This window comes from Solanum lycopersicum, chromosome 8 (genome assembly GCF_036512215.1).
Source record: "Solanum lycopersicum chromosome 8, SLM_r2.1".
Taxonomy (NCBI): domain Eukaryota; kingdom Viridiplantae; phylum Streptophyta; class Magnoliopsida; order Solanales; family Solanaceae; genus Solanum; species Solanum lycopersicum.
The window spans coordinates 2,959,226-2,986,364 of record NC_090807.1 but is presented as its reverse complement, the minus strand read 5'-3'; the positions used below and the strand labels follow the sequence as shown (position 1 = coordinate 2,986,364).

At 32.5% G+C, this 27,139-nt stretch overlaps 3 protein-coding genes across 6 annotated transcripts; 2 read left to right on the top strand and 1 right to left on the bottom strand.

The window, feature by feature from the left end:
- Positions 1–7,272: 7,272 nt before the first annotated feature.
- Positions 7,273–15,393, top strand: LOC101246551 (uncharacterized). 4 transcript variants are annotated; one of them, XM_019215405.3, is made up of 5 exons: positions 7,273–7,537; positions 12,428–12,543; positions 13,087–13,783; positions 14,105–14,243; positions 15,145–15,393. In XM_019215405.3, exons 1-3 carry the CDS (start codon positions 7,415–7,417, stop codon positions 13,607–13,609), a joined length of 762 nt encoding a protein of 253 aa, XP_019070950.1. In that variant the 5' UTR covers positions 7,273–7,414; the 3' UTR covers positions 13,610–13,783; positions 14,105–14,243; positions 15,145–15,393. The 4 variants fall into 4 exon arrangements, with proteins under 4 accessions (XP_019070950.1, XP_069143898.1, XP_019070952.1 ...); XM_019215407.3 differs by having other exon boundaries at positions 7,294–7,537; positions 14,185–14,243; XM_019215406.3 differs by having other exon boundaries at positions 7,294–7,537; positions 14,087–14,243.
- Positions 15,394–17,006: 1,613 nt separating this feature from the next.
- Positions 17,007–19,462, top strand: LOC101246268 (subtilisin-like protease 4). Its single transcript, XM_004244543.5, has one exon. It carries the CDS (start codon positions 17,095–17,097, stop codon positions 19,324–19,326), a length of 2,232 nt encoding a protein of 743 aa, XP_004244591.1. The 5' UTR covers positions 17,007–17,094; the 3' UTR covers positions 19,327–19,462.
- A 1,615-nt stretch (positions 19,463–21,077) lies between these two features.
- Positions 21,078–23,646, bottom strand: LOC101245971 (subtilisin-like protease). The gene has a single exon (XM_019215438.3). It carries the CDS (start codon positions 23,432–23,434, stop codon positions 21,218–21,220), a length of 2,217 nt encoding a protein of 738 aa, XP_019070983.1. The 5' UTR covers positions 23,435–23,646; the 3' UTR covers positions 21,078–21,217.
- Positions 23,647–27,139: the final 3,493 nt, after the last annotated feature.

Genomic DNA, 27,139 nt, shown 5'->3' with positions numbered 1-27,139 from the left:
GTAACTGAATCCTCTACCTTTTTTGTTATCCACCATTTTACCTGTGTGTTATCTGTTCTTACAATAAATTTACTGTAAACAATATATGGTTCAAATGCTAATAAACATTTATCTAATGCAAATAATTCTTTTCAGTTTATTTCCCATTTTATTTGTGTTACTGCATAAGATCCTGAATAATATCTACAATGGTGTTCTATTTTTTCTTTTTCGTATCTGTATTTTAAAACTCCTCCATAACTATGATCACTTGAATCTGTTTCAACAATATAAATAAATGTTCTATTTTCAACATGAAAGTAAAGTTTTGGTAATTTTTTACATAAATTCTTAATATTTCTTATATGTTCTTTATATTTATTGTCGAAATAATATTCTATATCTTTTTTAAGTTTTTTGTGTAATGGTTTTAAATGCTCTGCTAATTTTGGTATATATTCTCTTACTTGATTTACTAATCCTAGAAAGGATTGTAATTTCTTTTTCGTATCTATATTTTCGTCAAGGGTGATTATTTTTTGTACTATATGATTTTGCATTTTTATTCCATTCCTATCTATTTGTATTCCTAGAAATTCTATTTGTGGTTTCATAATTTCTGCTTTCTTTCTACTTAAGCTTATACCTGAATGTTTGATTATATGTATAAATTTTTCTAATAATCTTATATGTTCATCTTGTGTTTTAGAATATAATAATATATCATCTATATATACAATACAATTTTCTAACTGGTTAAAGTGGTTGTCCATAAAATGTTGATATCTACCTGGTGCGTTCTTATATCCAAATGGTAATACATTCCATTTATAGAAACCTTGCGGTACTGTGAATGCTGTTAGCTGTTTAGATTCTTCTTCTAGTTTTAGGTGATAAAATCCTGATTTACAATCGAATTTACTGAAATAATTATATCCTTGTATCTGTCCTATTTTTAGTATTTTATTTGGTATTGGGTAATTATATGTTTTAGTTTTAGCATTTAAATTGCGATAATCTATAACCATTCTGCTTTTACCTCTTTTTTGTTCACTATTTTTATAACTATAAACGCTGGAATTGTATGTTTACTATTACTTTCTTGTATGTAATTATTTTCTAATAGTTCATCTATATGTATTTTGAATTCTTTTAAATCATCAAAGTTATATTTTAATGGTTTCTGTGTTATTATACTACTTTCATCTATTAGTTCAATTTTTACTTTTGTCTTATGTTTTTCCCATCCTTGTAATGGATCTTCGTTATATAGTTGTTCTAGTTGTTCATTTATTATTTTAACTTTATCTATTGTAAATATGATAATTTCTAATTGTGATATTTGTTTCTTATTCATATTTTCCATTTCTTGATTTATTTTTTCACTTCCTTTTATCCATTCTGTAGGTTTTCGTTGTTTATTATTTACTCTTTTTGCTGCTATTCTGTTTTCGCATGGTGTAGTAAACCACCAATGTGTTTTTGTTATTATATGTGGGTAAAATTTATCTAAAAATGGCATTCCTAATAACATGTCTTTTGTCGTAAATTCAAAATTGTACATTTCTTCTATTGTTAGTATTTTATCCATATTTGTATTTTTATATTTTTTGCTTTGTATTTAATCATACTTCCTTCATTATTAAATCCTGTTACTACCATAGGTGTTTTTAGTTTTTCCCGTTTATCTTCTGGTAGACAATTATATTTACATATATTCGCTTCTGCTCTTGTATCTATCATAGGGGTATAATATCTGTTGTGATATCCTTCTATAATAATTTTTGCAAGAATAAATATTTTCATTATTCATTTTGTTCTTTTTATAACTATTTTCTTATTTTGACAAGTTATTGTTAATTGTTCATTTTCTATATTGTATGGTTTAACTTTTTCTAACCATTTTATACCTAATGTAATATTATGATTTCCTTGGTATATTTTAAATGGTATTATTAAGGGTATTCCTCCTATAATTATTTCTTTTTCCGTTGTTTCCTCATTTATGTTTACTATCTCACTAGGTAATCCAGGGTATATGTGTCCTGTTTTTATAATTTCTTCTTCTAATACTAACTCTCTTGTTATGTAATTTTCTTCTTGTCCTGTATTTATCAAAATTTTATATTTTCTTTGGTCCATTAATCCTGTTATGAAATAATGATATGGTGTTATTTCTTCCTTATTTAATAAGTTTTGTGGGATTTCATAGTTTCTTTTAGATGTACTCATTCTTGATGAGGTAGCTCTTGTTAACGTATTTGGTACACTTGAAGTACTTAATCTTTCTTTTACAATTTCTAAATCTTCTTCCGTGTCAATTTCTTTATGCTATAGTCATTATTGTCTATTACAGTAATTATTTTTTCGAAAGGATTTTCTTATCTTTATTTTATCAATTTTGTTTTTTGCTGCTATTTTATGTTTTGTTGTTAATATATATAAGTTTTTACATCTTGCTGTAAATATTTTACTGCCTGGTGCTAACTCTATTCCAGACATTTTCCAATATAATACTAATAATTTATCTATATTTCTGTCTGTTAATGCTACCGTATAATTGGCACTTATTATAAATTTAAATTTTTGGTATATTAAGTTTCCTTTTACTGCACTAATTACACTTTTTTCTATAGGGTGTATGATTCTGTCATCTGCTAAGTATATTTCAATAGGCGTATCTATTTCTTCTCTAAAACAAACTTTTATTAATATTTCTGTTCCTCCTAAATGTACATATTTTATAGGTGTTTTAGCTTTTATATCTTGTATTTCTTTATTTATTATTCGTTTACTTAGTATAGGTATATATGTTTTTCCTCTTGTATATTTACAATCTATAATATGTTCTTTCTGACTAACTACATAATATTCTTCCTTTTCTTTTAAACCAATTTCTCAAAGTAGGTATTTCAAGTACTTTTTCAACACTTAAGTCTAATTCTTTTCCTTTTATTTGTTCAAAAATTGTATTATCAAATATAATTTTTTGGTCTGATAATTCTTCATTTTGATAATCTTCTTTAGATATTATTTTTATCTCATCCTCAGACATTATATTTCTTCATCTGTTTCATTATTATTTAGATTAATATTTTCTTCTTCATTTTTAGTTTCTGTATCTGATACTTCATATATACTATCGTTTTCACTTAATTCATAGTCTATGTATTCTAGTTGCATATATTTATCATTATCTATAATTACTTCTGCAATTTGCTTCCTTTTTGAATCTTTGGGTAGTTTACAGTCTCTAGCTAAATGTCCTATCTTTCCGCAATTATAACAAGTAAATTGGGATATTTTTCTTTTTGGTCTATATGGTCTTTTTATTTTATAGTTTTTTATATAATACATTCGCCTTGGTTTCTTATATTTATACTTGGTTTTAGTTTTTCTATAATTTTTATACCTTTTGGGCTTTTGCTTTTTATTTGTACATCCAAACTGTGGTGCTATTTTATTTTTACAACAGGCTAAATTCTTGTTTAGTACTTTTTCCATTTTTAATTTTTCTTTTTGGTTTTCACATAGTTGTATGAACCATTGATGTAAAAATTTTATTCTACCTCATAAAGTATCTACTAATCCTTCATCATTCCAATCTTTAATTATTTTTGTGCTAAATGGTTCTGGTAATTTTGTAAAATATTGTTGTCTTATTTCTTTTGCTTCATCTAAATTGTATTTTGCTTTGTAATAGTATTCCTTAAATGCACATGTGTATTCTTCTATATAACACATTTTACATATAGCTAATTTTGTCATAAGTTGTCTATTTATTATTTTTTCTCTGTTTTGTTCTCTTATATCTGTGGTCATACCTCCAAATTTACTTCTTATTGCTGATTCATATTTATCTAGTATATCTATATTTGTTGATGATGGAGATCCATCCATTTTCTTGTCACTTCTAAGTACTTCTAAACTTTCTAAGGGTAGATTTTCTATCCATAATCTTGTTGTTCCTACAAATGTTCTTTCTATATACCTTGGTGTTTCTGTTGTTTTTATTTTGTTATCTATTAGTTGCTTAGATATATTTCCTATCCATAGTAATATTGCTTTATTTGTATCTGTGACACAATCTAGATCTAAGAAATTATATTGTTCGTTTATTGGTCTTGGTGTCCAATTTTTATTTAATCTACTATTCCATATTGCGTTAGTTCTATCTGATTGTTGATAACTTTCTGTATAATAAGTTGGTGGTGTCCATCTAGGACTAATTCTAGGACTATTTCTGGGACTATTGTCTGGAGTTTTAACTCTTGACGTACTAGGTCGATTCATATCTCCTGTGTTTATTTCTAATTTTTTCAGTTTATTTACCTATTCTAGAATTTCTGTATATATCTCACTTATATCACTTATTTCTGATTTTTGGTCATTTATTGTATCTGATTCATTGTCGTCTATTTCATTTACTTCAAGGTCTTCGTTTAGTTTTTGTTCCATCTCTTTTATTTCATTAGTTAATTCTAGCTCTTTTTCTCTTTCTATCTGTTTCTCTTTTTGTCTAGTTTCATATAATAATTTTAACCTAGCTAATTCTTTTTCTAATTCACTTATTCTTGTATTTTTTACTTCTTCCAAATGTTGTACTTCTTGTTTTGCTTGTATTTTTATTTTTTCGATTTCTTTTGATTTGTCTATTTCTTCATTTTCTTTTGTTATTCTTATCATAGCTGTTAGACTATCTTCTAATTTTGCTGTTTCTTTTTCTATCATTAAATATAAATTATTTCCAATTTTTTTATATCTCCTTCCTAAATTTGAAAATATTATTTTTATTATCATTCCGTCTTGATTTTCATATGTCTTTTCGTCTACTGCAAATTCTTCTTTATTCATTATAATTTATGTATTATGTCATGTTGTAATTTATATTCAAGGTGATCTATTTGTATTTCTAACATAAATATAGCTTTTCTTTGTGCTAATATCGAATTTTTACATACTCCTGCTAACATGTTTTCTATTAATCTTTCTTTTCTATGTTGTAGTTCTCGTCCTTTTTCATCTATTTTTTCTATTAATTGTTGCCTATATGTTTCTTTGTTCATACTGTTTTTTCAAATAACAAACATATTTGTATTCTGTTTTTGAAATTATATTTATCAAATAATTTGTCTCATCGTCACTTGTTTTAATAAGTTGTGATAGTTTATATTCTATGTATAATTCATATCTTTCGTACCTTTTTATCTATCTTGGTTTTCATTATTTTAGTTTCTTTACTTGTTGTATTATTCATTTATATTTTTCTATACAAAATTTTAAAAAGTTTACTTAATTTGTTTGGGTCTTTAATAAATTTTATCTTATAATTATTATTACTCCGTTTTTGTCAAACTTCAAACTTTTTTGGTTCAATCATTGATCCCTGAATATCTCTAGATGATCATATAAATCATATATGTCAAAATAAAATTCATCATAAAAATCATTTTGTATATCTAATTTAGTCTAACCTTGAGTTGTTACTTCTATTACTTCATATGTTACCAACATATCATAAATTTCTCTTTTTATATCTGTATTAAGATCTTTTAATATATAGAGTATTAATGTTTTGTAATTAACATCATCATCTAATAAATAGGAGTTCATTTTATTCATTTGTTCGCTAATGATTTTATTCCTTCGAATCTCTCAATGGATTATACTTATTTATTATGTAATAATAATGGTTTAATAATCATCTCGTCTGTCACTACTACAGTTTTCTTCTTTGATTAGTTACCCTAACAACGCCTCAACTTTGTTTACTCCCCTAAACGGTCTTCTTGCCTATTGGTTTCAACTTTAGGATGACATAGTCTGGGCATATTTATTCGCAGAATATTTCTGTAGCAAACTTTCTAAAGATGGTTATTATAACATTATTAAAACATGATAAACAATTATAATCAACAAGAGATTATCAGGAATAAATTAGTTTAGCTACTCATGAACTTAAATGTGTATACCTGTTTCTGTAGATTTGTTGCTTCTGATTTGTTTTCCATAGTTCTAGTTTTGATTATCTAGCTCTGATACCAATGTAGGGTGGAAGCGGAATTAAGAGTGAGAGAGAGATTATATGAAAGGGATGATTTTATTATGAGGGAGAACCCTAATGTAGGGTGGAAGCAGAATTAAGAGTAAGAGAGAGATGTATATGAAAGGGATGATTTTATTATGAGGGAGAACCCTCTATTTTTACAACCAAATTTACATGTATGGCCAATACAAATGGCCGATACTTACTTTTACTCATGGGCTAATAATATTTGACCGACACAAAAAACAAAATACTCACTATTTCTACTTTACATAATGACCTCTTCTTTTTATTTCTGGCCGACACACACTATTTACTTTATGAAAGACAAAATACCTTTTACATAATTGACCTTTTATGGCCGACACACTAACTTTCTACTTTATTTCTTTACATACTGGCCTTTACTTTTACATATGGCCGACGCAAAACAATAAAATACAATTACAATAATACTATTATATTATTACTTTACATAAAGTATCTGATTTTTGCAAGTTATACCTATATGTTTTTGACAGTTGATTCTTTCATGCCTCGAAATCATTGCTTCTTTTATTATATTGTTTTTATTCTTTAGCGCAGAATGACTCAATGAGTCTTTGTGGTTTGGCGATCAATGAAGTTGGAATGACAAACATTTAAAATCACTATATACTTAACTCTTAATATAAGTAAAATTGTGCAAGTGTTTTTTCAGTCTGTTCAAATCTTTGTTAAAAGTGTACTAAAAATAATGAAACTCATCGAGAGTGAAGCTTGTCAAGTATGCAGTGATTTTATTCTAGTATCTTGAGGCACTAAAAACATAATTCACCTTGTGTTAAGCCACAAAGCTCCAATAATTAGACATACATGATTATTTTAATAGAGTATCTTGAGCTATTGAATATGAAACTAATTAAGAGTGAAGCTTCGTCCTTATCATCACAAATAAAAATTTGAATCAAATATGTAAAACTCAAACGATAAAACTCGTCAAAAGCAAAGATCGATAATGATTAAAGATGAATAGTAACTTGAGTTGCTTATTAATAATGGAGCTTAGTGGTTCAAGGTGAATTACGATTTGAATCGAGTCTCTCTAACACCCAAAGATGGAACTAACTAAGATAGGAGCTTAATTACACATCATTAAAAAATGATTTAAAAAAATCATAAACGACTTAAATAATTATTCTAATTAGCCAAACAAATGAATATCAAAAAAGATTTTTTTTATATTAACTTATTAAATTAAACAATTTGGTCTTTTTTTAGTCCTTTGTCCAACACATTTAGTAGAAAGAGTAGTTTCAAAATCAATTTTTCCCCCTTTTCCAATTAGTATAGGGTTTACTGTTTCTACAAATTCAATACCAAAATCCATATATAAATCGAAAATTAACAATGGAGAATGGGGATGGAACAAATGGGAAAAGGATAAGGGCTGAAGATGTAATATGTAAGCTCAAGGACGATGGCGATTTCGATAAACTTCGCCTCAAAATTGTTCGCCGAATGAAAGAAAATGTCAGTATTTGCTTGTTCTTCTTTGGTTTTTGTTGTTTAGAGTTCTTCATTGGGCTTAAACTGCTAAAGAGTATTTTTTTTAATCTTCGGTTTCTATATTGTTTTTATCTGTTTTTACATCAATTTACTGCTAAATCCTGAGTTGGGTTTTGTTCCATTGAAAGTGTATGTGATTGGTATTGGAGATTCGACGTTTATTATTGGATTTAAGTTATATACACAGGTAGTGATTGTTAGAGTAAAGGTTAATAGGTATTGGAGTGTTTTTTTTTCCCTTCTAGTAGTGTTATTATTGTTACTCTCGTGTATCTTATTCCTGGATTTTATTATTACTAGTTGTTCACTTGGTTTCAGTTATGTAGTGCTTGTTGTTGATAAAGCTCTCTTCTTTTTACAAAATGGCTTATTTGCTACGATTTGATATGCTTTACTTGAGCCGAGGGCCTTCTAGAAACAACCTCTCTGTGCATGCACATCACTTGTGAGAATGGGTATGTTGTTGTTTACACTGGGCGTGAGGTGAGTCGAGGCGTGTAGTTTTTTTGGGCTGGGTGCCTTATATATAGAGAAAAATGAGGCAAGGGATGTAGTTTTTCTAGTCCGGGCGCTTTCTATAGAGGAAAAAAGGTGTGTATAGGTAGGCTCAAGCTAGATAATATTTATGAGCAGAATGAGAAGACTATGATACTTGGCATGTAGTTTTTCTGGTGTGGCTGTCTACTATTGAGAAAAAAGAGGTGTTCAAAGGTACACATGAGCTAAGATTCTGCTTGGGTGGGAGATGATATAAAATCTCTGTATGCCCTGAACTTAAAACAAAAGCATTAGTTAGTAGTAACGACTCATTCAAGAAATGGATTAGTTTTTCTAAACTGTTAAGTTTGTATTCTTCAGCATTGAGGATAAGCTGACCACCTTCAAAAGAATTAGAGATTCCCTATCAGATCTATAATCTGTTTAATATCCTTTATACATGATTGTTTACACCAAACAAGTAAAGATACTATAAAATTCCATTTAACCTTGTGAATTGGACCCATCTGTAAAACATCTTGTATTTCTTCCCTCCATACTACCCACCATATACATGAAGGGATCAGTCTGCACTCCCCCTCCCCCTCCTTTCTTATCCAACAACTAAGAAGGGTCTGATGTATGCTCAGGCATGGTCCAGCTCTTCCCAGTGATGTTGAGAAACAAAATTCCACAACTGAGCAGTGTACTTACAAATGCAAAAGAATGTGTTTGTTTGTCTCCTCAGTCTCCATACATAGAAAACACCTAGGAACAAGTTGTGTTCCCTTCCTCTGTAGCACTTCTTGAGTTAGGCAGGCCCATTTTATAACCAACCAGATGAAGCACTTTACTTTTGTGGGTATGTCGCTTTTCCAGATGATGCATTGGTCATATACTTTAGTCACCAGAAGACCCCTTGTGAAAGCACTCTTTACATAGAAAATCCCATTTCTATTGTGAATGAGAAGAGCTCTATTCTGTATTAATGATACTTGCACTATTTTCCCAATAACAGGGCTATCTCCTATATCTCCCAATCATTTAAAAGCTTCTAAAAGGGATGTCCCACCCTTGCGTTGACCTAGACTTGGACTGTCATCTCCGGATTTACACAAATAAGAAATGGATCAGGGATGCCTAGTAAAGAGGATTTTGTTCAATCTTCTTATCTCTCCAAAATTTTATCCTTGCACCGCTGCGTACCTTTAGGCAGATGTTGGCTTCCATTGATTGCCACAGATTCCTAATTGTTCTCCACACTCCCGCTCCATATGTATGCGGTACCATTTCTGTGCACCATGGATAGCTTCACCATACTTTGTCACAATAACTTTCTTCCATAGAGTCCTATGGAGCTATCCTCTGTGATGTATATCCATAACCATTTCGACAAAAAACACTCATTCAAACGCTGTTTTCTAGTTCACCAGACAATAACCCTTCCCCTCCTTATTCCCTTGCCACAGAAACTTCCTCCTAATTTTATCTAGCTTTTTCACCACCTTTGCTCGGATTGTGAAAAGGGACATCACATAAGTGGGCAGTGAGTCAAGATTAGTAACTTCAAACAAAATTCATTAGGGATAGAGTTTGTTCGTTTCACAGCCACACAAACAAGATACTGAAGTGTTTCACCTAAAATAAAATGATTTCTGTTACAAAAATCACACTCCAAAATATGTATATGAATCAATTCTGTGTCAAAGTTGATGGTAAAAAGTATAGGTAGCATTAAATTTGATGGTCGTGCTTCCAAGTATGTGGAAAAACATGGGTTTGGGGTGGGAGCCAAATGGCAGAGAAAGTTTCTCTGTCGGTTTCTGAAAGCATTAGATACCTGTCTTAGGTTGGTCAACAAAGAATATTCATCCTCATTATATTGAATTTTCATTTAGAATTTTGTCCCTCCTAATTTAGATATTTATTTTCTCAGAGAGAACTTGAGAATAAAGTACCCTACTCTTAGTTTCAAAAAAATAAATAAATAAAGGATCCTACTCTTGATAATAAAATTAAAACATACTTCTTGTCCTTGAGTATATATTTATGTAAAAATAAGATCAAAGATGCACAACGTTTACCTTTGTTATGGTGTACGTAAATGATGTATTTAGAGCTTTGTAATTATTTACATGCTAAATTTAGTATGAGAGGGTGGTTAATTTTTCTAATTGTAAGAAAAAAGAACTATGTATATACTTGATTTGTTTTCAGGTGAGCCTGTGAGGTAAGATAGTTTTTATTTTTGTTCTTCTAATTGATGGATGAATTGTTTGAGGTTGAGGAGCTAGTAGTTGATTGGGGTTTTTGTCCTCTATTGTCTTCTACTTGACTCCCACCAAGAAAAAAACTTTTGGTGCTTAAAGACAGAAGAAGCGCCAATGCCAAATTAATAGCAGTCTATTTTAAGTGTTAGTCAACTTCACTTAGCTGCAAATTGAAAAGAAAGATAACACTAATTCTCAAGGAAGATGATGAGACTTTTCTATCAAATTTTAAAATTTTATATTTATATTATTTTATCTTTTAGTATATGAAAACACTCCCAACGTTTAAATGACCGTTTTATGTTCAGTTAGCCCGCTGTCATGTATTCGAACCCTGCTGCAGACTAAAGCCTGTTACTTAAGTGAAGAAGGGTACAAGCACTGGCCTATCGAGTTTTGCACCGTCCTCTGCTGACCCTGGAGGATTTCACGGTTATTTTAAAAACAAGCAAGAGAAGAAGGAGCATTTTATGCTAAAGTTTTGAATCAATGAAATATATTGTTTATATTGTTCAATATCTTTGGATCAATTAAGGCTGAATAAATTGTTTATCAATTTGTATTTTACTCGTGTCATGTCACTCTACTTTCAAAGTTTGTATCCTCCATAATGAGTTAATACTGAAAAAAGATGAATTGCTTTAACACCAAGAAAGAACCATTGTCTCTTTAGTGAAAATATTTTGTTTTTTTGCGCAAAAAACATCATTTTTTTTGTGAATTTGAAGACATTTGTTTGCAACAGTCGTAATATGTGTTTTCTTAAAGAGCATGTTAGGGCTCAGCTTGATGTAGGATGGACTACAATTGTGTGGGGTTTTGAAGATAGCATAGGTTCTATTGAGCTCTTTTCTAAAATATGCTGATATATTTAGGCAACATCTCTAGCATTGGGCTTTGTTGTTGTGCCTTGGTTTTATTCAAGATACTGTTTTCTGATGATTGAGAAATTCATTTGGGGCCAATCCTTTAAAACCAACTGCGGCCTTTGAAACTCGAGGATAATGAGTCCATGCCTTTTTCCTTCTCCAATAAGATACTAAGTATATTTCGCATGGCACACGGCTCAAGCCTGTGATCAATGTCACAGTCCCTTAACCTTTGCCACTTGAACTAAAGCCCCGGCTGAAGTTTTACTCAATACCTAAGAAAATGAAGGTGAGATTTGAGTTGAAATATAGTCATGAAAATATGGTCTAATAGTTCTCTCTGAAAAAAAAGAAAGAAATTAGTTTTAATGATGTAGCATACCGAATTTAATTGTAAGGATGAAGTGCTGACAAAATTGGCATACAAGAAGTGGAAAAGGGTATATGGGTGGGTTAAAGATACAGACTTTTGACTATGTACAAAATACTCTCCCTGATTTCTCGGTTATCAAGAAAAATAAGACATACACCACATTAAGGATGAAATTGGAAAACAAATCAATAATAGCCTATATGATCGAAAAGTTTATCATTGCCAGTTCTTGATTAAAGAGAGCTCTTTTCTGCCATTAGTTAGTTTCACTTGTCTGATCTGTTTCTAGTTTCTATATTTCCTGTTCTTTTTTGCATTTTCACGATATTCAGAAAGTGTTCAATCATCAGCAACCTACAAAATATAGACTTACATTTCAAAGACTCTCGGGCTTAGTCTCTCCCAAGCAAATATATATGTACCTTCGCCTCTTAAAACTGTAATCTTAATGGTTCTTGTGTGAATGAGTTGGATGTTGGTGCATCTTTTGGATAATGTTCTATCTGCTTGACAATTATGATTACCAAGATAAATAGGCAAAAAACACATAAAAATTCATCAATACATTATTCACTTGAATTGATAACTTGAGAAACTGAAGATAATGGAAAACCTCCAATCCCCTCCTCCTGTGGGTGAAGTGCATTAGTTGACACGGTTATGGTATGTCAGTGGGGCATGAACTTTTTTGTTACATATTTCTGTATCCATTATGTAAATTGATTTGTATATCATTTCTTTTGGCTTACGTGGTATGTTATCTTCTTGCTTTTTCTTCAGATAAGCAAAAGGAACAGAATGATGCTATTACACTTTTAAGCTTACATGTGTGCTCCAGTTGTGTGACAATTGTGTTTTTTTTCAGGTAGAGTTGCGAAATAGCTTAAGAGCTACAGTGAAAGAATCAGCAGCACTTAACCGTCCAGGTGCAGAAAATATGAAACTAAGGCAACTGTCCGATGCTATATATCAAGAAGTTGGGTAGGTCATATTTTCAACCTTTTCCCATGGTTTTGATTTTCTCTTCAAGACACTAGAAACACGCCTGAGCTGTCCTTCGGTAGATCTCAACAACCTCCCCTCCCTTCTTTTAACTGGGTTGTTCAACTAGGTTGTTTCTGTTTCGTCTTTTCTTTCACAAGCTTAGGACCTTTTGACTATAGGATAAGTGGTAGTTGTTTCTTTTTTGGGTGACTGGAAATTGTTGACATGTTTTAAAACAATCTGGGCCTTTCAATTTGGTATTGAAGGAATAATTGTTTATCAACACAATGAAAGAGAATAGTTCTGACGAGTGCAGCAAAAAAGTTGGTACTCGAGGGGGAGGGGTACGCGGATGGCGTGTCATGTGTTAGGAGAGAAATTTAAGGGGCCTAACTGATAGATTCTCAATTATTCTAGTCTTTTTCCCTTTTATTCAAACAGTGAATTATGATTCTATGTTTCAACTAGTGGTATTAAAAGTTAATCTGGTAATGTATATAGAGTTCCACAAATTTAACCTGTTTTGGTCATGAACTATAGGGAAAAAGCCATGAGTAAAATTTCAGATGATTTGTGGAATACAATCAGAACCGGTGATGGCATTCAAACGGAGATAACTGAAACGGTTCAATCAGTTTACAGTAAGTTATTGAACCCACAGCTAAATGAAGCAGGTGAATCGGCCTTTCATTCAGACTTGCAGCCAGCTCAGAATGGAGTTGAAAGTAATGGACATCTTGCTGTTTCTGACAGTTGTATTGATGCCACATTTTCTGCTGATGCGGAACCAAGTGAACCTCCTGGTTTTGCCCAATTAAGTTCAAATCGGAACGGGAAAAGTGACCATAAGGTATCACCGAAAGAAGTGTCAGGAATTCCTGTTCCTTCTGATGGAAAAGCAAAAGAAACATATACCCAGTCAGAGAACAACTGCTCACTTGACCCTTTGATACCCGAAAGTGTGGATGTGGGTGCGCCACCTGGCTTTGCTATAGGCACAATAGAGAAGAATCCAGATGATGTTAATGATGAAGATCCTGAAGTGCCTCCAGGATTTGGCTGATGGCTTATTAAGTTGTTCATATAGTTCTGTTTATATTTTTGGGAAAGGTTAGCCATATTTGGTTGGTCATTATTGTATCAAGTTCAAGAAGCTTTTGTTGGTACTTGCAGAGAGTACTTAACTTTCACTGCACCGACTAGCAGCTCATGACCTCTCTTTCTTCAATTTCCCAAGGTTAGAAGCCTTAACTATGTCGCTTGTGCATGATCTTGGATAACAGATTAGTACTATCAAAACTCATAGTCTTCAAATATGAACATTGGAGATGACATGATGTCTTGTTGTAAGATGTAGTCTAAACTAAGTTAATTTTGTTGGTTCTTTAGATGTTAACCGCAATATTTCTTCCTAACCTGCTCAAGTTGGATTTTTTTTCTCCCTTCTGCTTTGTCTTTTAAATGTTTTTCTTTAGCTGAACTAGTTCCTAGATAACAAGCCTAAAGGTTTTCTTATTGATGAGATTGACAATGCTGATAGTGACAATCTTGATGCTAGTGATGATATCAATCGTGACCTTGATACGGAGCTGGAACTGCTAAGTAGGATGAATGGGTTTGTTTTTCCTAAATTTTTAGGAGTTGATGCTGTGGATTGGACAAAGGAAAATTAGTTGGTCATACCATTTGGCAAGAAGGTATTCTTTGTAAATGCCTTTACATCATTTTCTAAGCAATTTATTTTTTTTCTCTTGGTTACAAAGATGAAACGTTATGCCCTGGTGAGGTGTCTTGCCTCTTATGGGGAATTATGCTAGAGAAAAAAACTACTCCTTTTGTCTCAATTTATGTGTCACCTTTTACTTTTTAGTCAGTCAAAAAAAGAATGCTGTACTTCTTTATTTAGAAACAATTTAAATTTAAACTTTACCGTTTATCCTTAATGAGATGATGTATAGCCACACAAATATCTATAATTTACTTAAACCAAAAGTTTCAAATATCTCTCTCTTCCTTAAACTTTGTACCTCATCAAACACCGCCCCACATAAATTGATACGGAGGGAGTAAGAAATTCTCAATTATTCATATTTATGATATGAATTTGTAAAACTAAATTGTTAAGTTATGTGGCCACCTTGAGTAGTTAGAGAGAACATATCTAATTAATTATATTTTCAATATGCTTCTCTCATGCCAACCAACTTTTTATTAATGATCCAAGCGCATGGGAATTGTTCTTGATGAAGGTTGGTGGTTAAATTTAAACTTAGGACATCTGGTTCGATGATAAATTTACGTTAATTATATCGTCAAGATTCTACTAGTTGGAAATAAGTCTTAGACTTGTTAGAGGCTTTCTAATTTTATATTTCTCTCACACACACACCACTTCTAATTTTATGGCATAAGTTGAGCTTGAAAGAAGTAGTGAGGATTCATATACTCGACCTTGACTTGTTTGGGACTGAGATGTTGTTTAAATATATCGACAAGATATATTCTCTTCTGAATGGAATTTTTTGATCTGTACTTATGTTGTTTGTGCATGCTACATGAGATGATGGAATTTTGTTGACAAGTCTATGGATAATGCAGGTATGCAGCACACACTAACTTCAGGTGCAAGAAGTGTTATTTATTGGTTTTATTAAGTTCCAAGCATGTCTCTTTTGGATTCAGAATTTAGATTTGTTTGCCTAAAGACTCTTGTAATATGATTCAGAATTTAGATTTGTTTGCCTAAACACTCTTGTAATAGGATTTGAAATTTTGATTTGTTTATCGAAACACTTCTGTAATATTATTCAGTTGCAAATGCATTTTTTTTATGTTATTGAATGGACAGTTATGTTACTGCAATTAGTTGAATCAATTTTCTAGTTTTGGCAGTTTGATTAAAACATTCATTCTAGTTATTGAAAATGACTCACTTAATAGAGTCTCTCATATGGAAACTAGATTTACTCAAATCTCAAAAAGTTGAATTTTCAGATTAGATTAAACCAAATTGTTATGAAATTAAGTTTTTTTTTAATTTTAATTTTTATTTTTACATAATAAATTTCATCCAAGTGCGTGTTCTAGTGGTCAATAAGGTAAAGACTGGCATCATAGTTATAGGAAAAAAGCTAGACACTTGACAAAAGTATCAAGAAACATAAAATTGAGCGGTTTGATCCCAATAAGATTTTGTTCATTTTTAAGGGTGTGAATCCGAGGCCTCTAGTTAAGACTTAAGGGTGATAAGATTTCAACCATTTCACCACAAATGAACACTTAATAATCCAATGAAATAACTTTATCTATTATTATAACTTTATGAAAAAATAAAAAATATTAAAGGAAAGGAACTTTCATAAAATGAAAAGTAGTCATCTATTGTTTTTAAAATATGAGTGTCATTCCATGGAAGTGTTGAATTCATTAAGTATTATAAATTGCAGCTTAACTTAACTTTGGCTTTATTAATCCTTACCGTCCATTTATATTCTTTGAACTCAAATAATTCAATGTTGATACAAACCTTAATCTTAATTATTTATCAGGTTTAATTTTTAGTCAATCAAATTTCAATCAGCAAACGGTGTGAAGGAAAAGTATTCTATGAAAAATGTAGTTCTCGTAAAAATAAGTGATTTTCTTGTGTTTATTATACGTAAGTAGAAAATATAATCTCAAAAATATTTATATATCATCTACACAAACACTATGGGAGATGGGGGGATTAGAGGCAGAGAAGAGACAATCAATATGGAATGACACTTACGAAACTTATTTTCCATTCTTAGACTATTCTTAGTTGCTCTATCACATCACTTTCCTTTTTTTTTTTTTTTCTATTCATCCTTTTAAATTCAATTTTTTCTTCTCAATTCTCATATGATAGTTCCCCTTTTGCCACACAATAATACTTTAATCAACATGAGATGCACAATTTGATTAAACAATTGAAGAAGCTTCCAAAAGGAATTGCCTCTGGTCCAAACTCTTACAAACAAGTCACGATCGGCTATATTTTCTGTCGCTCCATATATTTCTATTATGTCAAAAATATTAGCAGGCTGCAAACATAATGTATTAGTACTATCCTTTTCTTTTTATGAGTAATTCCCTTCTTACTTTCTTCTTAATTATTTTTTATGACTATGGTCTCAAGTAGTTATACGACGTTGATTTTAGACTCCTCCGGTAGAACCAACAACCATCTAATGAATTATCTTGTATTACTACAGATGATTAGCTTGCATACATTTTGATTAATTCTATAGGGTACCTGCTACGCCTCGTAGTACCAATTTAACTTTATTTTAAAGGATTGTTCCTTTCAACTTTCTTTATCATAATGGTTCTTCTTTTCCTATACATTAATACTTTAATCAGCACTATTTGATTAAACAATTTAAAGAGTTTCTATGATGTAGAAAATGAATCAAAGTTATAGGGCCACAAGAGCACTATATATACTAGTTGTTTCATAGAATTTGTACTATCAACTTTACTTCGGAACATCAACAGATTAGAGTTCTTCTAGCCCATTTTGTAGCTATGAAAATCTTGAATTTTTTTCCTGTTTTTACCATACTTGGCTGTTTTTCATGGCCTAGTATACAGGGTGAATTAGAGACGTATATAGTACATGTTGAATCCCCAGAAAACAAAATTTCAACACAACTTTTATCAGAGGATTTGGATAGTTGGTATCAGTCCTTTTTGCCAAATACAGTAGCAAGCACAAACTCAAATGAAGAGGAGGGGCCGCGTTTAGTATATTCATATCGCAATGTTATGAAAGGCTTTGCTGCAAGGTTATCAGAAGAGCAAGTGAAAGAAATGGAGAAGAAACCAGGCTTCATATCTGCACAGCCACAGAGGATATTGTCTTTACACACGACTCATACTCCGAGTTTTCTTGGATTGCAACAGAACAGTGGCTTGTGGAGTGATTCCAACTATGGTAAAGGTGTGATCATCGGTGTTTTAGACACCGGGATTTCACCTGACCATCCTTCATTTAGCGACGAAGGAATGCCTCCTCCGCCTGCTAAATGGAAGGGAAAGTGTGAATCGAACTTCACTACAATGTGTAACAACAAGCTCATTGGTGTGAGGACTTTCCCAAAAGAAAATGGTTCGCCAATAGATGATGATGGACACGGTACTCACACCGCCAGCACTGCTGCTGGCAGTTTTGTGAGAGGTGCCAATGTGTATGGAAATGCAAATGGCACTGCTGTTGGTGTTGCCCCTCTTGCTCACTTGGCTATTTATAAAGCCTGTGAGTCGATTGGTTGCGCTTCCAGTAACATTTTAGCTGCAATGGATGCAGCTATTGATGATGGTGTTGATATCCTATCCCTTTCCCTTGGAGGGTTTACCAGACCCTTCTATAATGATCCCGTAGCACTCGGTGCATATACCGCAACTGAAAGAGGTATCCTTGTGAGTTGTTCTGCAGGTAATAGTGGTCCAGCCAAAAGTTCGTTATCAAATGAAGCCCCGTGGATTCTCACTGTAGGCGCGAGCACTCTTGATAGGAAAATTAAAGCAACTCTTCAATTGGGAAACAAACATGAAATTGAAGGTGAATCAGCTTTCCATCCAAAGGTTTTAAACTCAACATTTTTTCCTCTGAATGAACCTGGAAAGAATGAACGCGAATCTACTGAACGTTCTTATTGCCAAGATGGATTAGTGTACAATTCTAATGGAGGCAAAATAGTTTTGTGCCAGGTAGGTGGTGGTATTTCTAGAGTTGGAAAAGGACAAGTTGTAAAGAATTCCGGAGGCGTTGGCATGATTATCATCAATGAGAAGGGAGATGGTATCACTACATCTGTCAGTGCTCATGTCCTTCCTGCCCTGGATATTACTTATGCAAATGGAATGAAAGTTCTTGCCTATATGAATTCAACAAAGAAACCTGTTGCTCGGATTACATTCCAAGGAACGATAATAGGTGATAAAAATGCTCCTGTTGTTGCTGCATTTTCTTCTCGCGGACCAAACTTAGCTAGTCGTGGAATCTTGAAACCGGACATTATTGGTCCTGGTGTAAACATTCTTGCTGCTTGGCCTACCTCCATGGAGAACAACACAAACACAAAATCTACCTTCAATATCATTTCTGGCACGTCCATGTCTTGTCCTCATCTGAGTGGAGTAGCTGCATTGCTAAAAAGCGCACATCCCACTTGGTCTCCTGCAGCTATCAAGTCAGCCATCATGACAACTGCTGACACAGTAAACCTCGCCAACAAGCCCATCTTAGATGAAAGGCTTCTTCCTGCAAATATCTTTGCGGTTGGTGCAGGACATGTCAATCCGTCAAGAGCGAATGATCCAGGACTAATATATGATACCTCATTCAAGAGCTACTTACCGTATTTGTGTGGTTTGAATTACACAAATCAAGAGATTCAAAGACTACTACAACGCAAGGTGAACTGCTCGGAAGTGAAAAGTATTCCTGAAGCACAACTAAATTATCCTTCATTTTCCATCACACTCAGAGCAAATTCTCAAACATATACTAGAACAGTGACTAACGTCGGAGAGGCTAAATCATCTTACAGTGTGGAGATAGTTTCACCACCAGGAGTTTCTGTGATTGTTAAGCCCTCTACTCTGAAATTCTCCAAGTTGAACCAGAAGTTGACATATCGAGTGACCTTTTCAAGAACGGAGAATAGTTCAACCAGTGGTACAGTTCAAGGATTCTTGAAATGGACTAGTAATAGGCACTCTGTAAGAAGTCCAATTGCAGTTGTGCTAGTCTAGTGAAACTACAAGATTTAGTTTTTCGTTTCATTTACTTTTAGTAATTTGATCCTTCTACAATAAGCATGTATTAGTTGTTCCAATTTCTTCAAATGATCCATTGATATCAAATGAATCTGCTTCTTTTGTTTCCCTACTGTAACTTTTTCTTTACAATGTCAGGAGTTTTTGACTAAAATGAGCTATTTTAAAAAACCAATTCACCAAAATAATATGTTTTTAATTTTTTTTACAAAACTAGTATAAACGTACTTTATGGTAACGTTTTAGGATATTTTCATTATAAAAATTCAACGGACAAAAAGTTAACGGGTTGACGACGTTAAACACATAAACGTAACTGTGAGTAACGTTTTAGGTGTAAAACGTTACTCAAGAGTACGTTTTTGGAGAATCCAATCATGGGCCACTGACTCCAATCCTGCAAAGGCGGAGTCAAATCATTCAACTGTAAAACGTTACTATGAGTAACGTTTTACACCTAAAATGTTACTTTGACTCCCGTTTCTTAAGAATCTAATCAAGGGCCTTCGACTTCTGCAAATGTAGAATATATTTAGCTATAAAACGTTACTCACAGTGACGTTTTACCTTAAAAACGTTGCTTTCAATTAAAACACTCTGTTAAAGTCATATTCCTCAATTTTTCAAACTGACCAAAATGATTATAAATAAATGTTGTTGTAATATTTTGCATGTTCAAATATAATTCAACAAAAAATTTCCTTGTGTGGTCCATTTTAAAAATAATATTCACAACCTTTGATTTACATGCAATTGGTATTATGAAACGCGTATCTATATATATACTTTCAACAGTTCAATTTACATGCAATTGGTATTATGAAAATTTTTGATTTTATTTATATGATTTATAATGTTATATAAAAATATTAATTGGATTAACATCAATATGACATACATTTAAATGTATCATACCCGATGAAATTTTGTGAATATTATTTTTAAAATGGACCACACAACGAAATTTTTTGCTGAATTATATTTGAACATGCAAAATATTACAACAACATTTATTTATAATCACTTTGGTCAGTTTGAAAAATTGAGGAATATGACTTTAACGGAGTGTTGTAATTGAAAGCAACGTTTTTAAGGTAAAATGTCACTGTGAGTAACGTTTTATAGCTAAATATATTCTAAATTTGCAGAAGTCGAAGGCCCGTGATTAGATTCTTAAGAAACGGAAGTCAAAGTAACATTTTAGGTGTAAAACGTTACTCATAGTAACGTTTTACAGTTGAATGATTTGACTCCGCCTTTGCAGGATTGGAGTCAGTGGCCCGTAATTGGATTCTCCAAAAACGTACTCTTGAGTAACGTTTTACACCTAAAACGTTACTCACAGTTACGTTTATGCGTTTAACGTCGTCAACCCGTTAACTTTTTGTCCGTTGAATTGTTATAATGAAAATATCCTAAAACGTTACCATAAAGTACGTTTATACTATTTGTGTAAAAAAAATTAAAAATATATTAATTAGGTAAATTGATTTTTAAAATAACTCATTTTGGTCAAAAACTCCAATGTCAGTGTATGTAACAGCCATATGCTTTCCCTTGTTCTTGATTTTGTATATAGTATAACAACATTAGTATGGGAACTTTAACTTCTTTGTACATGTAATGTATGGATGATGCCTTAGCCCTCTATTTGATGTTGGACTTATTTTAGAGTCTAATAGTAATGATAAATTGTTCTTCGTTTGAGCTAGCACTCGCTATGGTCGTTGGAAAGAAAAATCCAGCATGAGTACTTTCTGCATTCATTCTACATTTTGGATTCAAACAATGAATGTAGGCTCATTACATGTAACAAATCATGACTTTTTAAAACGAAACGAGACTAGAAATCAAACATTGCAGTTTCTTATAGAACGATTGCAATTGGACTTCTTCCAGAGTGCCTATTACTAGTCCATTTCAAGAATCCTTGAACTACACCACTAGTTGAACTATTGTCTGTTCTTGAAAAAGTTACTCGATATGTCCTTTTCTGGTTCTTGTTTGAGAACTTCAGAGTAGAGGGCTTAACAGACACGGAAACTCCTTGTGGTGAAACTATTTCCACAATGTAAGATGATTTAGCCTCCCCGACATTAGTCACAGTTCTTGTATATGTTTGAGGATTTTCTCTGAGTGTGATGGAAAATGAAGGATAGTTTAGTTGTGCTTCAGGAATGCTTTTCACTCCCGAGCAATCCACCTTATGTTGTAGAAGGTTTCCAACCTCTCGATTTGTGTAATTCAAACCGCATAAATAAGGTACATAGTCCTTGACTGGGGTATCATAAATTAATCCTGGATCATTTGCTCTTTCTGGATTGACATGTCCTGCACCAACCGCGAAGATGCTAGCAGGAAGAAGTGTCTCATCTAATATGGGACCGTTGGCAAGATTGGTTGTATCAGCGGTTGTCATGATTGCTGATTTGATAGCTGCAGGAGACCAAGTGGGATGAGCGCTTTTTAGCAATGCTGCCACGCCACTGAGGTGAGGACAAGACATGGAAGTTCCCGAAATAATGTTGAAAGTAGATTTTGTGTTGGTGTTATTCTCCATGGAGGTAGGCCAAGCAGCAAGAATGTTTACACCAGGACCGATAATATCAGGCTTTAAGATTCCGCGACTAGCTATGCTTGGCCCTCTGGAAGAAAATGCAGCAACAACCGGAGCATTTTGATCACCGAGTATAGTGCCTTGGAATGTAATCTGAGCAACAGGTTTCTTTGTTGAATTCATATACTCAATGATTTTCATTCCGTCTGCATAAGTTACATCCATTGCTGGAAGGACGTGAGCGGTAGCTGAGGTAGTGAAACCATCTTCAGCCCCGTTTATTAGAATCATGCCAACACCTCCAGCATCCTCAACAGTTTGTCCTTTTTCAATTCTCGAATAATCGCCTCCTATCATACACAACACTATTTTTCCTTTAACATCGCGGTCACTCAACGTACCTGATCCGCAATAAGATCTGCGAAACTCACTAGCATTAAGTGTAGGAACAAACAAAGGGAAGAATTTTGTATTAACAGCCTTTGGATGAAAGGCTGATTCACCTTCAAACATTTTTTTGTTTCCTAGCTGAACTGTTGCCTTAATTTTCCTGTCAAGAGTGCTCGCGCCTACTGTGAGAATCCACGGGGCTTCGTTTGATACAGAACTTTTGGATGGACCAGTATTACCTGCAGAGCAACTCACAAGAATGCCTCTTTCAGTTGCGCTATATGCACCGAGAGCAATAGAATCACTGTGGAAGGGACTAGTATATCCACCAAGGGAAAGGGATATGATATCCACGCCATCATCAATAGCTGCATCCATAGCAGCTAAAACATTACTGACAATGCAACCAAAAGAGTCACAGGCCTTATAAATAGCCAAGTGAGCAAGAGGGGCAACACCAACAGCAGTGCCATTAGCATTTCCATACACATTAGCACCTCTTACAAAACCACCAGCAGCAGTGCTGGCGGTGTGAGTACCGTGCCCATCATCATCTATTGGCAAACCATTTTCTTTTGGGAAAGTCCTCGCACCAATGATCTTGTTGTTACACTTTGTAGTGAAGTTCAATTCACACTTACCCTTCCATTTAGCAGGCGGAGGAGGCATTCCTTGGTCGCTAAATGAAGGATGGTCAGGTGTGATCCCGGTGTCTAAGACACCGATGATCACACCTTTCCCATAGTTAGAATTCTTCCACAAGCCAATGTTCTGCTTCAATCCAAGAAAACTCGGGGTACGCGTAGTGTGCAAAGACAATATCCTCTCCGGCCACGCATTCACAAAGCCTGATTTCTTCTCCATTTCTTTCACTTGCTCTGCTGATAATCTAGCAGCAAAGCCTTTCATCACATTGCGATATGAATATACTAAACGCGGCCCCTCCTCTTCATTCGAGATTGTCTTTGGCAAAAAAGAATTGTACCAACTTTCTAAGTCCATTGACATTGATTGAGTTGAAATTCGATTTTCTGGAGATTCAACTTGAACTATATAAGTATCTAAACTGCGCTGCATACTTGGCCGTGATAAACAACAAACTATGAACAAAACAAGAAGGATATTCAACAACTTCATGGCTACAAACAAATTTGGCTAAAAGAAAACAAAATACATGAACTAAATAATGTATAGTTGATGATTTTACATTGTTTGAAGAACTACAATATATAATGCTAAGGCTTCTTGAATTGAAACTTAAAATATTTACATCTTTTGCTTTATTGATAAAGATTTAGGTGGCACATAATTAAAGTTATCCCTGTCATACTACCAATAATTTAAGTGCAAGGCTTCTTGTATGGAAACTTAAATTCTAAAATTATAAGAAAAAAAGGGCCCACGGGTCGTGAACTTCTTTTCTCGGAGAAGAAGCAATGACGGTATCTGGGGAATAAGCATCGGCTAACTCCTCCATGAACTATGCTTGAAATCTCAGAAACACGTTTATATTATATTAATGTTATGTTACCTCTAAACTTATTTTATAAATAATTTTTTATCCCTTTTCGATTTACGTGACACTATCTTGTGAGTTCAACGCGTGTTTGACAATTTTTTCAATTGTAGTGCCACGTAGGCCGAAAAGAAATAGAAAATTATTTATAAAATAAGTTCAAGGAGGATAATAGGACCTTAGTAAAGTACAAGTGTATCTCTGAGATTTCGAGTATAGATTGAGAGATACTTCTGCATTTTCCCTAAGAAAAAATATTTTTTTAATGAAAAAAATACATACAAATGTTTTTTTACGGGACTCACTATAACAAATTATGAACTCATAAAGTTTAAATCTTGATTACACGTATCGTATTACAAAGAGAACTTTTAATTATTATTTTTTTCCACATGCACCATGTGGATGTTTGCTTTAGTATCTGACAATGTATTTTAATTTATCCTATGTCCTACTTAAAATACTCATCTCTATAATTTTTAATTGGACAAAATGATAAAAGTTTATATCTAATAAATAATTAGTAAGAATCTTGGTAGGGTCAATATCATATTACATATTGTAGGATTAAGATTTATTTGAGCGGGAATTCAAGAACAAAAAAGTAGTTTAAATTTTGAAGAAAAAAAAAAGGGCAGGTTGAGATCAGTCCAAATGTGACAGGGTAGAGATCAACAAAATCGTCCTTTTTGTCCTTTTTTGTCAACAAATACAAAAAAAAAAAAAAAAAAAATTCGAATATGTCATCGAACTTTCAGATAAGGCTCACTTATGCCGTTAAAAGTTCGGATTATCTATGTCCTTACCGTTAAAGAAAAGGCTCAATCATGCCATTATTTTTTAATAATTGTTTTGCAAAATTATTTTTGACACATGGCCACTTATAATTCGGCCACGTCATCAAATTTTTAATAAAAAAATCAAAATTCTGAATAAAAATTGAAGTACTTTTTTTTTTTTTTTTTTATCAAAAAATTGATGACGTGACCGAATTAGAAGTGATCACGTGTCAAAAATGGTTTGACAAAATCACCGTTATAAAAATAATGACATGAATGAGTCTTTTTTTAACGATTATAGCATAAATGATTCAAACTTTTAACTGATGGCAAATGAGCATTTTCTAAAAATTTAATGACATATTTGAGTCTTTTCCAAAAAAAAAAAAAAAATCACTTTCCAAAAAGGAGCTTTAGTTGAAAATGGTGAAACCAATCTAGCAAGTTGGAATTTTGCCTATTGAGATGTTAGAGGATAGAATAAAGATGAAAACCTAATAGATTAGTGTGAACATGTTGTTGTGAAGAAACTGGCTGACTTGGGCCTTATTTGGTTATTGTTGGGCTGTGTTTCTAGTGGATTTTTATTGAACAACTTTCATATACAACAAATATAAGGGGAACATTCACACTTAGTCACTTAAAAATTATTTAATTACCCTCAAAATAATTATGTTTGATAATTAGAATTCGTAACTACATGTTATATGGAGGAGAGAGGCGATTGAGAAATGCGAGAGAGAGGAGGAAAACAGTGGGAGAAAGGTGAATTGTATATGTATATCGGTTAGATAATTATATATTATACATAAATATTTATATATACGGTAAGCGAGAGTGGGAGAGGGAGGAGAGAGGCGGGCAAGGCAGGGAAAGGGGGGAGAGAGGTGATCGAGACTGGGAGAGGGAGGAGAGAAGCGAGCGAGATTGAGAGAGGGAGGAGAGAGGTGAGCGAGAGTGGGAGAGCAGTGATTTGTATATGTATATAATTGTATATTATACATATACATTTGTATATAGGGAAACGAGATTGGAAGAGGGAGGAGAGAGGCGAGCGAAATTGGGGTAAGGAGGAGAGAGGCGAGTGAGAGAGGGGAGAGAGATGAATTATACATAGGTTAAATAATTGTATATTATACATATGTATTTGTATATACTGTCGAATTATACATAAACAAACGTAACTGATTATACAAACTTGAAGTCATCTCAGATAATTAAGGTATAATGTTAGTTGGAGTGGTAATTATAACAAACTATAACTATGGTGAGTAATTAAATAGTATAACTTTGCTTTGTTGTGTAATTTTCCCATAAGGGATCGGAACTCTAGGTCCGCCTACATGGCGCCATCACAAATCAGGATTTCATTTTAATTTATTTATTTTCAAAACTAGTCTTTTCCTCTTATGAAAAGTTTTGATTTTTATGAAAAAGTTGTGACTTTTATGAAAGATTGTAACGTTTATGAAAGGTTCTAATCTTTTTGAAGGAATGTGACTTTTCCGAAGAGTTGTGACATTTCCGATAAGGCATAATAAGAATTTGTTCATACTACTCTTTGTTGTATATAAATAAAGGGATTACCTCTAATTTTAAAACAACGAAAATTCTGAAGTTCTTCTTCGTCTTAGCACAATTAAATATTTGTGTACTTTGCTCCTATTGAGTGGCTTACTGACACTATTATTTTTGTATTAATACGCTGGAAAATACAATCGTTTCATCCGAAGAGGATCTAATTCTTTAAACCTTAGGTATTAGAGGAGAATAATTTTCTTAAGGGGACAATGTGCATTCAGTGGACTCGATTCTTTCCTTTCTATTTCATTCTATTTTTATATATCTTGATATTTTTTTACAATCATTAATTTATGCTTATAATATTAATTGTTGTTTTGGGTTACATGTTTTTAACTTTGTTGTTTATGTTTCTGCAAAGTTATTGTCTCTAACTATATTCAACATATACACATATAGTAGGTATATTCATTGTGCAGAAAATAAATATTGTGCTTAGTTCCAAGAATTCATGTTTTGATATTCTATATAAAATTCTATAACTTAAAACTGTTATATTACATATTATCTATTTTTACATAAATATGAAGTTTCTCACTTAACAATTGAAGAAGTTCATTATGCAAGTTGAAAAGTTATAACTCTTTCATGTTTAAGCGTAATTCCTTTTTCTAAAGTTGTTAACAATTTTTTGAATTTTTCCCTAAGACATACCACAAATGTATAATCTATGCAACTTAAATGTGTTCCTTTTCTTACGAAATGCCTTTGTATATAAATCCTAATTTTCTTCTTTATTTTCATTTTAATGTTGATTAAGGAACAAATTATTTATTATTTCATGAATAATTCATTCAACAAATGTTCTTGAGTTATGTGATAATGACAAACATCAAATTCATGTTAAATATTGCTAATATATTTATGAACCTATTTTTTCATTATTTTTAATGTAGTGCTTCCTCGTTTAATGGGATTAACGCGGTGTGGAATCGTATTAGTTGTAGATCAAATTATTCGGTGTGC

Bases quoted from the DNA above. Each gene is read 5' to 3' on its own strand.
- LOC101246551 (XM_019215405.3), top strand. From the start codon at position 7,415: ATGGAGAATGGGGATGGAACAAATGGGAAAAGGATAAGGGCTGAAGAT. The intron at 7,538-12,427 runs GTCAGTATTTGC...GTTTTTTTTCAG, and splicing joins TTCGCCGAATGAAAGAAAAT to GTAGAGTTGCGAAATAGCTT. The intron at 12,544-13,086 runs GTAGGTCATATT...CATGAACTATAG, and splicing joins GCTATATATCAAGAAGTTGG to GGAAAAAGCCATGAGTAAAA.
- LOC101246268 (XM_004244543.5), top strand. From the start codon at position 17,095: ATGAAAATCTTGAATTTTTTTCCTGTTTTTACCATACTTGGCTGTTTT.
- LOC101245971 (XM_019215438.3), bottom strand. From the start codon at position 23,434: ATGAAGTTGTTGAATATCCTTCTTGTTTTGTTCATAGTTTGTTGTTTA.